Source organism: Neoarius graeffei, chromosome 6 (assembly GCF_027579695.1).
Source record: "Neoarius graeffei isolate fNeoGra1 chromosome 6, fNeoGra1.pri, whole genome shotgun sequence".
NCBI lineage: Eukaryota > Metazoa > Chordata > Actinopteri > Siluriformes > Ariidae > Neoarius > Neoarius graeffei.
Window position 1 is genome coordinate 26,669,446 of NC_083574.1, and position 12,764 is coordinate 26,682,209.

The window sequence follows — 12,764 nt, forward strand, 5'->3', positions numbered from 1 at the left end:
GTCGTGTCACTACACCTGTTGTCAATTAACGTGTGTTTGTGTCTCCTTCAGTGACCGTGCCCGATAAAAGGAGAGCGAGAAGGGGAGGTTGGCGCCGAAGGCTCGTTGACGGCCTGTATGTGTGTGTGAGAGAGTGCGAGTTTTTTGGAGCCCTATGCTGAAAAGCTATTTGAATAAAACCCCTCTTCAACGTAAACAGCTGCCTGCCGTACTTCTGTGCTCCACCCACACTTGAATCTCGCTACAATTACAAATCTGTGAGTGTCAAAAGTATGTGAACCTTTGCTTTCAGTATCTGGTGTGACCCCCTTGTGCAACTAAACTGCAACGAAATGTTTCCGGTAACTGTTGATCAGTACTGCACACTAGCTTGGAAGAATTTTAGCCCATTCCTCTATACAGAACACCTTCAATGTTGGTGGGTTTCCTCACATGAACTGCTCACTTCAGGTCCTTCCACAATATTTCGATTGGATTAAGATCAGGACTTTGACTTGGCCATTCCAAAACATTTAACTTTATTCTTCTTTAACCATTCTTTGGCAGAACAACTTGTGTGCTTAGGGTCATTGTCTTGCTGCATGACCCACATTCTCTTGAGATTCTGTTCATGGACAGATGTCCTGACATTTTCCTTTAGAATTCGCTGGTCTCGTCTCATCTCATCTCATCTCATCTCATTATCTGTAGCCGCTTTATCCTGTTCTACAGGGTCGCAGGCAAGCTGGAGCCTATCCCAGCTGACTACAGGTGAAAGGCGGGGTACACCCTGGAATTCACTGGTATAATTCAGAATTCATTGTTCCATCAATGATGGCAAGCCATCCTGGCCCAGATGCAGCAAAACAAGCCCAAACCATGCTTGTACCACCACCATGTTTCACAGATGGGATAAGCTTCTTATGCTGGAATGCAGTTTTCTCCTTTCTCCAAACATAACACTTCTCATTTAAACCAAAAAGTTCTATTTTGGTCTCATCCATCCACAAAACATTTTTCCAATAGCATTCTGGCTTGTCCACGTGACCTTTAGCAAACTGCAGACGAGCAGCAGTATTCTTTTTAGAGAGCAGTGGCTTTCTCCTTGCAACCCTGCCATGCACACCATTGTTGTTTAGTGTTCTCCTGATGGTGGACTCATGAACATTAACATTAGCCAATGTGAGAGAGGCCTTCAGTTGCTTAGAAGTTACCCTGGGGTCCTTTGTGACCTCGCCGACTATTACACACCTTGCTCTTGGAGTGATCTTTGTTGGTCGACCACTCCTGGGGATAGTAACAATGGTCTTGAAATTCCTCCATTTGTACACAATCTGTCTGACTGTGGATTGGTGGAGTCCAAACTCTTTCAGGAAGGTTTTGTAATCTTTTCCAGCCTGATGAGCATCAACAACGCTTTTTCTGAGGTCCTCAGAAATCTCCTTTGTTTGTGCCATGATACACTTCCACAAACATGTGTTGTGAAGATCAGACTTTGATAGATCCCTGTTCTTTAAATAAAACAGGGTGCCCACTCACACCTGATTGCCATCCCATTGATTGAAAACTCCTGACTCTAATTTCACCTTCAAATTAACTGCTAATCCTTGAGGTTAACATTCTTTTGCCACTCACAGATATGTAATATTGGATCATTTTCCTCAATAAATAAATGACCAAGTTTCATATTTTTGTGTCATTTGTTTAACTGGGTTCTCTTTATTTGCTTTTAGGACTTGTGTGAAAATCTGATGATGTTTTAGGTCAGTTCAACTCCTTGTCACTGTGTTTTACAATGTAGATTGGTACAATTCCATATTAGTATTAAAATTTCCAGCATGGTCTCCTGTTGCAATAAAACTTTTAGTGGCATCCTTTGCTCTGTGGTTTACTCACATTATTTCAGGTAATATAGACGCAATGTTTCGAGACAGTGTGTTCAGTACTATTAGTACAATTTCACTACTAAAGATCTAGTTTTGCTGTTCAAGTACAGCATATTAAGGAAAACTGCTGAAAATGTTGTTTGCTCTTTGTGTGAAAATGGCATGATGCTTCAAGGGCTACTCAAATTACCACTGTTTTCAGAAATCATTAGATATTAAACACAATTTTTTTAAAAATCCACATCTCAGTCTATGAAAAAATGAACTCCAAAACAACTGTTTTGACAGAACCTCAGTCCAGTTCCATCACTGCTGCTACTATGGACACACAACCAACTGTCCAACCAGTTCAGAGTGATGAAGGAGATGGGCTGTTCCTGCTTTTGGAGGATGGGCTTGGTGATGCCAAAGGTTCATTCACAGAGAAGACCAGTGACAATCCCACTCCAGAGGCTCCGATCATTATCAGTCCACCACAAACACATAGACCTGATGCATATGATCTCGAGTGGCGGCCAGGGCAAGACTGGGGCAGACCAATCAATGCCTACTTTGTTAAATATCGCAAGGTGATTCAAATCTTCACTTTATTGGGAAGTGCTCTTTGGAAGCCATTCTTAGAAATGTTTATCCTTGCATATTAGTGATTTATACTGACACATTCACTTTTCAAGAACCTGCCTGCTCTATAATGATTGAAATATACTTGGTAACATTGCAGTGTGTTCATCTGGTTGAGGAATATCTGACATAACGATGCACTGATTTGTGATTTGATACTGAGTGTCAGTACTACCCTCAAACATACAGCTACTCATTATGTGCATTTTACACTCCTGTCCAATGTTTTTGTTTTAACTGTGTGAACATTTGTGATGCCAACAATTTTCTTCTCTTTATGCATAGTTGCTGAATGAGAATCATTATGTCCATCTTAACATCATTTTAAGCAGGAAGACAATTATGGAAAATTGGGCATCTTCACAGCTATACCTTTTAAAGCTTTTTTGTAGTTATTAAAGTAGGAAAGGCCTACATGAGATCACCATTGACCAAACACTTTTGTCATCTGCTTAGTATCAGGTAAATGAAAAAAAAAAGTCCTCAGAGACCTGTTCTGGCACTACCAAATTGTCATCCTTCTGAGGGAAAATGATAACAAAAATGGGTAAATTAAAGGTGGCAGGGGACAAAGACAGACTGAAATCCAAATAGCCAACATCAGCTTGTTTGTTCATTTTGGTATTTAACTTTCTATTTTCTCTGACTTTGCAATCTGCTGAAGCATGCTGATAGATAACCACCAGCCTCTGTTTGTGTTTGCATGTTGCTATAGGTGGATGAGATGGGCAATGTGGTGGGCAGTTGGCAAACAGTACGAGTTCCAGGTAGTGAAAGGAGCCTCCCCCTGTCAGATTTAGAGCCTTCCAGCCTGTATGAGGTGCTGATGGTAGCACGCAGCAGTGCTGGTGAGGGCCAACCTGCCATGCTTACCTTTCGAACAGGAAGGGGTGAGGATTACACCAATTCATACATTCACTCACTGACTTAATTTCTCACAGCTCTTGACTGGTGGGTGTTTGGTGGACTGGTCCAAACTAGGGTTGTTCCAGTTACTCATAATTTACTGTTACCGGTAAATGTGACATTTGAAACAGTAGGGTATCATGATTTCACAAATTTCAGTCGTTAACTGCATTTCTCTGCTTTTTTCACTATACTTTGAAATGCACCTTTAGGAGTTCACTCTTTTGCCCACCTTTTAAAGTGATTAACCAGGAAATTTTGAAATTACGTGGTTATGAAATTTTATCATTCTACATTAATACACGATGTTCTCGATGAAAAAATTAAGCGGACTTTAGCTTAAAAAGCATGTTAAAGTTGTAACATCAGTCCGTTGGGCCATTTCCCCGGGCAGGGCCATTTCCCCTGGCATGACCATACTGGATTAGCCAGATATATGGATGTATTAGGAGAAGAAAACGAGGGTGGTGATGTGTGATATAGGGTTCTTCATGACAGGATACTGTGTCACGCATCAAACGGGCACTTTCATCCGTCTCCAACCATCCCTGACAGAATATTTTGCCCCACTGACACTAGTATAGTATGCACTTGTACACCTTCGCTGTGCTCGCAGAAAATGACCAATGGAGTTATGGCAGGCTCCCTGACAAAAATTTTGTATTTTCATCACTTTAGTGGTTATATCATTAAGAACAAATTCAACATGCAGCTTTATTTTTTTAAAGGACAGACATAAAGACTGACTTTTAGCTCAACTTGTTTATTTGCAAGACATTTTCTTTAAACTAAGCCAGCAGCTTGTGGATGTGATGCAAATCTAACAATAGAAGAGCTCTCCCTCTAATCAATGACCATAACACATTGCTTCGAGTTATCTACAGGGCTTGACATTAACTTTTAAACCCACTTTCCCTTGGGGCCAAGTGGGGGTTAATTTCCACTTTACCCCCAATATTATCACTTGCCCCCTATTTTGCGAGTAATACTTTTTTCTTTTTTTTTCTTTTTTAGGAAAACCATAGAATAGTTGTGAATTGCAACACAAAATGAAGATCACACATTGAGTTGAAGTTTGGTTGTTGATTAAGTTTATTATCAAGTTTGGTTATTGGTTACTTTTTACTTGTAACGGACAATAACAGTTTTATCCAAAATAGTTTTTCCTGCCTTCGTCGATTTATTTCCAATTCACATGCATGCAGCTGTTGTAAAGTTCAGTGTGTTTGTGTAGAACTCTTTCAGACTGTAGGTTCATTACTCGATTATGTAGAAATCATAAAATAGAAATCTATAACAAAGTTTGTATGAAGAAAACAATAGGGTGCCAAGACTTTTGAACAGTACTGTGTTTGAGAATATTTAGATATCAGGGGTTTTTTTTCCTTTTTTTTGTTATATCGTCCACCTCTAGGTTTAAAAAAAATGTGTGCTGCGTCATGACACGCAGGATAATGTTTGAGTTTAAAATTATTGTTTGGTGTGTAGTTTGTGGGTGTTTTATGTAGACCTGGCAACCTGTAACTGAATCAGTGCAGTCGGTCTGTCATGATGCAGCACGGGGTGTAATTTATTTATTTATTTACAACCCCGATTCCAAAAAAGTTGGGACAAAGTACAAATTGTAAATAAAAACGGAATGCAATGATGTGGAAGTTTCAAAATTCCATATTTTATTCAGAATAGAACATAGATGACATATCCAATGTTTAAACTGAGAAAATATCATTTAAAGAGAAAAATTAGGTGATTTTAAATTTCATGACAACACATCTCAAAAAAGTTGGGACAAGGCCATGTTTACCACTGTGAGACATCCCCTTTTCTCTTTACAGCAGTCTGTAAACGTCTGGGGACTGAGGAGACAAGTCATTCTTGTCTAATGTAGGACTCTAGGATTCATTCAACACATTCTTGTCTAATGTAGGATTCTAGTTGCTCAACTCTCTTAGGTGTTTTTTGTCGTATCTTCCGTTTTATGGTGTGCCAAATGTTTTCTATGGGTGAAAGATCTGGACTGCAGGCTGGCCAGTTCAGTACCCGGACCCTTCTTCTACGCAGCTATGATGCTGTAATTGATGCAGTACGTGGTTTGGCATTGTCATGTTGGAAGGTCTTCCCTGAAAGAGACGTCGTCTGGATGGGAGCATATGTTGCTGTTGAACCTGGATATACCTTTCAGCATTGATGGTGTCTTTCCAGATGTGTAAGCTGCCCATGCCACACGCACTAATGCAACCCCATACCATCAGAGATGCAGGCTTCTGAACTGAGCGCTGATAACAACTTGGGTCGTCCTTCTCCTCTTTAGTCCGAATGACACAGCATCCCTGATTTCCATAAATAACTTCAAATTTTGATTTATCTGACCACAGAACAGGTTTCCACTTTGCCACAGTCCATTTTAAATGAGCCTTGGCCCAGAGAAGACGTCTGCGCTTCTGGATCATGTTTAGATACGGCTTCTTCTTTGAAATATAGAGTTTTAGCTGGCAACGGCGGATGGCACGGTGAATTGCGTTCACAGATAATGTTCTCTGGAAATATTCCTGAGCCCATTTTGTGATTTCCAATACAGAAGCATGCCTGTATGTGATGCAGTGCTGTCTAAGAGCCCGAAGATCACGGGCACCCAGTATGGTTTTCCGGCCTTGACCCTTATGCACAGAGATTCTTCCAGATTCTCTGAATCTTTTAATGATATTATGCACTGTAGATGATGATGTGTTCAAACTCTTTGCAATTTTACATTGTCGAACTCCTTTCTGATATTGCTCCACTATTTGTCGGCGCAGAATTAGGGGGATTGGTGATCCTCTTCCCATCTTTACTTCTGAGAGCCGCTGCCACTCCAAGATGCTCTTTTTACACCCAGTCATGTTAATGACCTATTGCCAATTGACCTAATGAGTTGCAATTTGGTCCTCCAGCTGTTCCTTTTTTGTACCTTTAACTTTTCCAGACTCTTATTGCCCCTGTCCCAACTTTTTTGAGATGTGTTGCTGTCATGAAATTTCAAATGAGCCAATATTTGGCATGCAATTTCAAAATGTCTCACTTTCAACATTTGATATGTTGTCTATGTTCTATTGTGAATACGATATCAGTTTTTGAGATTTGTAAATTATTGCATTCCATTTTTATTTACAATTTGTACTTCGTCTCAACTTTTTTGGAATCGTGGTTGTATTTATTAAAGCTTAGCTATGGAAGAGTGGCCAGAAAAAAGCCATTGCTTAAGGAATGCTATGGATCCAGCAACTGCTGAATGAACTAGTGACATTAGATTGCTGAAACTTGTTAAGAAACAAGGCTCTCGAAGCAAGATATAGCAATATTTTGCGTTTAGGGCAAGTGATAGTGGAGAGGTAGAGTTCCCTTCTACACCTTTGTGCAAATGATCCCTCAAGTCATGTATGGTGGGAGGAGGCAATAACTTGAAGAAAGATTTGATGCCCTGACATCCCAATTTGTACAAAGAAGTCCAGGAATGGAAGTTTCGCATGATGATCACATAAATAAATGGAAAATAAGATTGTTTAAATGATAGGTACCAAACTTTGTCCATGGTTAGCTTATTCACAATATTTCCCATCCTGAATCTAGCTAACACACTAGCCTGATTGTAATTCAAGTTTAGCCAACCTAACGTTATATGGGGCTAGTTGGCAGCCAGCTTCTGTGATGATAGTGCTAAGGATGCCATTTGTCTTCTTAGCAGTCTACTCCTTAATGAATTCATGAATGAAAGAATCACAAGACTATAGAAATAACTTTAGTCAAATGTTTGCAAAGTTAGCCGACTTACAAAGTCTTCTTTTGACACCTATCACCCAGAGACAGAAGCAGGAAGTGACACTTTTCACTCATTTAGTGTTTAAGCAATACAAATTTTGATGTTGATTAATTTTATCAGTTTGTGTGAACATTTACAGTGGTGCTTGAAAGTTTGTGAACCCTTTAGAATTTTCGATATTTCTGCATAAATATGACCTAAAACATCAGATTTTCACATAAGTCCTAAAAGTAGATAAAGAGAACCCAGTTAAACAAATGAGACAAAAATATCATACTTGGTTATGCGCCAGCTCGCGTGCAGCCTGGAACGAATGCTCCTGATCGTTTTTCTCGATTTTTCCAACTTGTCTTATCTTCGGTTGTTTTGGGGTTTTTTTTCCCGTTACTGTAATCAAGCTACTCTGAGGGTTGCAAGAGTTTTTGTGTTTTTGCTCGCAGTTACAAAACTTTTTTTCAGCGCAGCCACGCAACAACTCCATGCCGCCCGCATCGTTTACACCAGGGATCAGCTGATTGAACTGAAGCCAGCCGCTCTAGCAACAAGACCGGAAGAGATCCCTGTGGTAATTTGGCGGAAAACACAGAGGATGCAGAGGAAATAAGAAGCTACGGAGGAAGAGGATAGCTTTGAGACAACGGAAGCTTATTAAAAAATCTTATAAGCTGTGTCTCCCCTCTTTCATCATGGGGAACGTGAGGCCCCTCGGGAATAAAATGGACAAGCTGACGGCACTGGCCCAGAGTCAGATGGAGTATCGGGAGTGCAGTTTAATGTGCTTCATGGAGACATGGCTGCACCGGGATGTTCGCGACGAAAATGCTACAATTGAGGGCTTTCATGTGGTGCATGCAGACAGAGATTGCGCCAGGAGTGGTAAGCGCAAAGGGGGAGGGCTTTCCGTTCTTGTGAACAACCAGTGGTGTAACCCAGCTCACATCACCATGAAGGAGCGCATCTGCAGCCCGGATGTTGAACTGTGTGCTGTCGGACTTCATCCATATTATCTGCCCAGGGAGTTTTCTAATGTTATGTAATGTAGTGTAATGTAGTGGCGGTTTATGTTCCCCCCTCTGCAAACCGGAACACTGCTTGTGACACTATTCACTCTGCAATAGCCCAGCTGCAGACTCAACACCCGAGTGCATTCATTGCTATCTCAGGTGACTTTAATCATGTTAATTTGGACAAAACACTTTCCACTTTCACCCAATTTGTGAACTGTCCTACCAGAGAGGGAAGAACAATAGACCTGCTGTATGCTAATATTAAAGAGGCTTACAGCTCTTCCCCCTCCCCCCACTGGGCAGGTCAGACCACAACCTGATTTACCTCTCCCCCTGCTATGTGCCTCTGGTGAAGAGACTGCCCACCACATCAAAGATAGTGAGGAGATGGACAGACGAGGCCAACGAGACACTGCAGGGATGCTTCGAGGTGACAGACTGACAGACACTGTGTGAGCCCCATGGAGACGACATTGATGGGCTCACAGAGTGCATCACGGGATACATCAACTTCTGTGTGGACACCATTGTCCTAGCTAGAACTGTCAGCTGATATCCCAACAACAAGCCGTGGGTAACGAAGGACATCAAAGCCCTCTTAAATGAGAAGAAGAGGGCTTTCAGAGCTGGCGACAAGGAGGAGGTGCGAGGAGTACAGCGTGAACTGAGAGCAACGATCAGGGAGGCCAAGGATAAGTACAGGAGGAAATTGGAGTGGAAACTCCAATAGAACGACATGAGAGAGGTGTGGAGTGGAATGAAGACCATCACTGGTTACAAGCCAGCCAACAGTGAGGGAGTGGATGGCAATGTGGAAAGGGTGAATGAGCTGAATCTCTACTTTAACAGATTCGATGGCGTGACCCCAACCCACCACCACCACTCTTCTGCGGGATGGCTACAACCACACACTTTACATTCTCTCCCCTCCCCCACCTCTTCTTGCCCAACCTCATCCCCATTTCACGACCTCGCTCGCACCTCCTCAACAGACCCCCTGGCTGAGCACATCCCCCCAAGAAACACCTTCATCCCTCCCCCACCCGTCACCCCTATACCGATCATCAGCGAGGAGCAAGTGAGAAGACAGCTGAAGAGACTCCATGCAGGAAAATCAGCAGGCCCGGATGGTGTTAGCCCCAGGGCCCTGAAGACCTGTGCCCTTCAGCTAAGTGGAGTACTTCAGCATGTCTTCAACATGAGCCTGGGTCTTCAGAGGGTCCCCGTGCTGTGGAAGACGTCATGCCTCGTCCCTGTACCAAAGAAGCCGCGTCCCAGTGACCTCAAAGACTACAGGCCTGTGGCATTGACATCACACATTTATGAAGACCCTTGAGAGACTCATCCAGGAGCAGATCCGGCCTATGGTCCAACCATTTCTTGACCCCCTTCAGTTCGCCTACCAGCCCCGTCTTGGAGTAGAGGACGCAATCATCTACCTGCTCAACAAAGTCTACAGCCACCTGGACAAGCCAGCCAGCACTGTGAGGATCATGTTTTTTGATTTCTCCAGTGCTTTTGACACCATCTGGCCAGCTCTGCTGGGTGAGAAGTTGACAGCGATGCAGGTGGATGCCCCACTTGTGTCCTGGATTGTAAATTATTTGAATGGCAGACCACAGTATGTGCGCTTGCAGTGCTGTGTGTCGGACAGAGTGATCAGCAACACCGGGGCTCCGCAAGGGACTGTCCTTTCTCCTTTCCATTTCACTCTCTACACCACTGATTTCAACTACTTCACGGAGACCTGCCACCTCCAGAAATTTTCTGATGACTCTGCAGTGGCTGGACGTATTACTGGTGGTGATGAGAGTGAGTACAGGATGGTGGTGGACAACTTTGTCATGTGGAGCAGGCAGAACCACCTACAGCCCAACGTGACGAAGACAAAAGAACTGGTGGTCAATCTGAAGAGAATCAGGGCTCCGATTAACCCTGTTAACATCCAAGGGGTCAGTGTGGACGTGGTGGAGGAATATAAGTACCTGGGGGTGTACTTGGATAATAAACTGGATGGATCCAAAAACGTGGACACTGTATACAAAAAGGGCCAGAGCAGTCTCTATTTTCTGAGACAGCTGAGGTCCTTCATCTGCCGAATGATGCTGCGGATGTTCTATGAGTCTGTGGTGGCCAACGCTATCCTGTATGCTGTCGTCTGCTGGGGCAGCGGCTTGAAGGTGAAGGACACTAATGGCCCTTTTCCACTACCCTTTTTCAGCTCACTTCAGCTCGCTTCAGCTCACTTCAGCCCGACACGGCTCGCGTTTCGACTATCTCAAAACAGCACGACTCAGCTCGCTTCAGCCCTGCTTAGCACCCAAAACTCGCACGGTTTTGGAGTGGGGCTGAAGCGAGCCAAACCGAGCTGAGTGAGGCTGGGGGCATGAGCAGACACTCCCCTGTGCACTGATTGGTGAGGAGGAGTGTCCTCACATGCCCACACACGCCCCGCGAGCACGCTGGGATCTGTAAACACCGTAAACCCGGAAGAAGAAGAATTACGAATTACGAGAATTTCTGAAGCCTTATGCGCCTCGCCTCATCTACACGCTCTTGCCAGTATCTGTTGGCGTTGTCGGTGACAACAAGCCACAGAACCAAGACCAGCAACACTAACGACTCCATGTCCTCCATGTTTATTGTTTACTATCCGGGGCGTGAGACTACCGCTTAAAAGCTCACTGATGTCACTGTTTGCGCCGCTTAACGACATCACGTGACGTCCACCCACTTTCGCTAACTCCACCCAATGTGTCCACCCACTTCCAGCCAGCACGGTTCAGCGCGGTGGCAGTCGAAATGCAACTCCAATAGCCCCGCTCAGCTCGACTCAGCCCAACTCAGCACGGCACGGCTCAGCCCGACTCAGCCGCGTTTGTAGTGGAAAAGCGGCATAACAGACTCAATAAGATCATCAGGAAGGCCGGCCATGTTGTAGGCGTGGAACTGGGCTCTCTGACCGTGCTGTTGGAGAAGAGGACACTGTCCAAAATAAAACCAATCGTAGACTGTCCTTCCCACCCTCTACAGGAGGAGCTGATCAGCCACAGGAGCACATTCAGTAAATGGCTGATTCTTCCATGCTGCATAACTGAGAGACACAGGAAATCATTCCTACCTGTTGCTGTCAAGCTGTACAATGCCACTGTATAACTGTGGTACACTGTCTTACCATGTATCCTTAACTCAGGTGCAATATATGTATATAGGAATCATTGTATATAAAATCACTTCATTTTGCTTTTACTTAAGTTATTGAACTTTATTTAAATTTACTTTATTTTTATTTATTCTTTTTTAAGACTATTTTATCTTCTATTTTTAGACATGTATTATACTTCTTTGATTCAGGAGCTTGGTTGCAAATTTGAATTTCCCTCCGGGGATTAATAAAGTGATTCTGATTCTGAAAATTATCCAATATTACATATCTGTGAGTGGCAAAAGTATGTGAACCTTTGCATTCAGTATCTGCTGTGACCCCCTTGTGCAGCAATAACTGCAACTAAACATTTCCGATAACTGTTGATCAGTCCTGCACACAGGCTTGGAGGAATTTTAGCCCATTCCTCCATACAGAACAGCTTCAACTCTGGGATCTTGGTGGGTTTCCTCACATGAACTGCCACAGGTCCTTCCACAACATTTCGACTGGATTAAGGTCAGGACTTTGACTTGGCCATTCCAAAACATTAACTTTATTCTTCTTTAACCATTCTTTGGTAGAACGACTTGTGTGCTTAGGGTCGTTGTCTTGCTTGCACGACCCACCTTCTCTTGAGATTCAGTTCATGGACAGACATCCTGACATTTTCCTTTAGAATTTGCTGGTATGATTCAGAATTCATTGTTCCACCAATAATGGCAAGCCGTCCTGGCCCAGATGCAGCAAAATGGGCCCAAAACATGATACTACCACCACCATGTTTCACAGATGGGATAAGGTTCTTATGCTGGAATACAATGGTTTCCTTTCTCCAAGCAGAACACTTCTCATTTAAACCAAAAAGTTCTATTTTGGTCTCATCTGTCCACAAAACATTTTTCCAATAGCCTTCTGGCTTGTCCACGTGATCTTTAGCAAACTGCAGACGAGCAGCAATGTTCTTTTGGAGAGCAGTGGCTTTCTCCTTGCAACCCTGCCATGCACACCATTGTTGTTTAGTGTTCTCCTGATGGTGGACTCATGAACATTAACATTAGCCAATGTGAGAGAGGCCTTCAGTTGCTTAGAAATTACCCTGGGGTCCTTTGTGACCTAGCCGACTATTACACACCTTGCTCTTGGAGTGATCTTTGTTGGTCGACCACTCCTGGGGATAGTAACAATGGTCTTGAAATTCCTCCATTTGTACACAGTCTGTCTGACTGTGGATTGGTGGAGTCCAAACTCTTTCAAGAAGGTTTTGTAATCTTTTCCAGCCTGATGAGCATCAACAATGCTTTTTCTGAGGTCCTCAGAAATCTCCTTTGTTTGTGCCATGATACACTTCCACAAACATGTGTTGTGAAGATCAGACTTTGATAGATCCCTGTTCTTTAAATAAAACAGGGTGCCCACTCACA

General features: G+C 43.3%; 1 protein-coding gene across 8 annotated transcripts in view; it reads left to right on the plus strand.

The window, feature by feature from the left end:
* cdon (cell adhesion associated, oncogene regulated) overlaps positions 1-12,764 on the plus strand; it is a 382,189-nt gene that overhangs the window by 267,605 nt on the left and 101,820 nt on the right. For all 8 annotated transcript variants that reach the window (XM_060923511.1, XM_060923509.1, XM_060923515.1 and 5 more), the window contains 2 exons: positions 2,154-2,434; positions 3,202-3,376. In XM_060923511.1, coding sequence (XP_060779494.1) covers positions 2,154-2,434; positions 3,202-3,376 — 456 coding nt within the window. The remainder of the gene's footprint in view (positions 1-2,153; positions 2,435-3,201; positions 3,377-12,764) is intronic.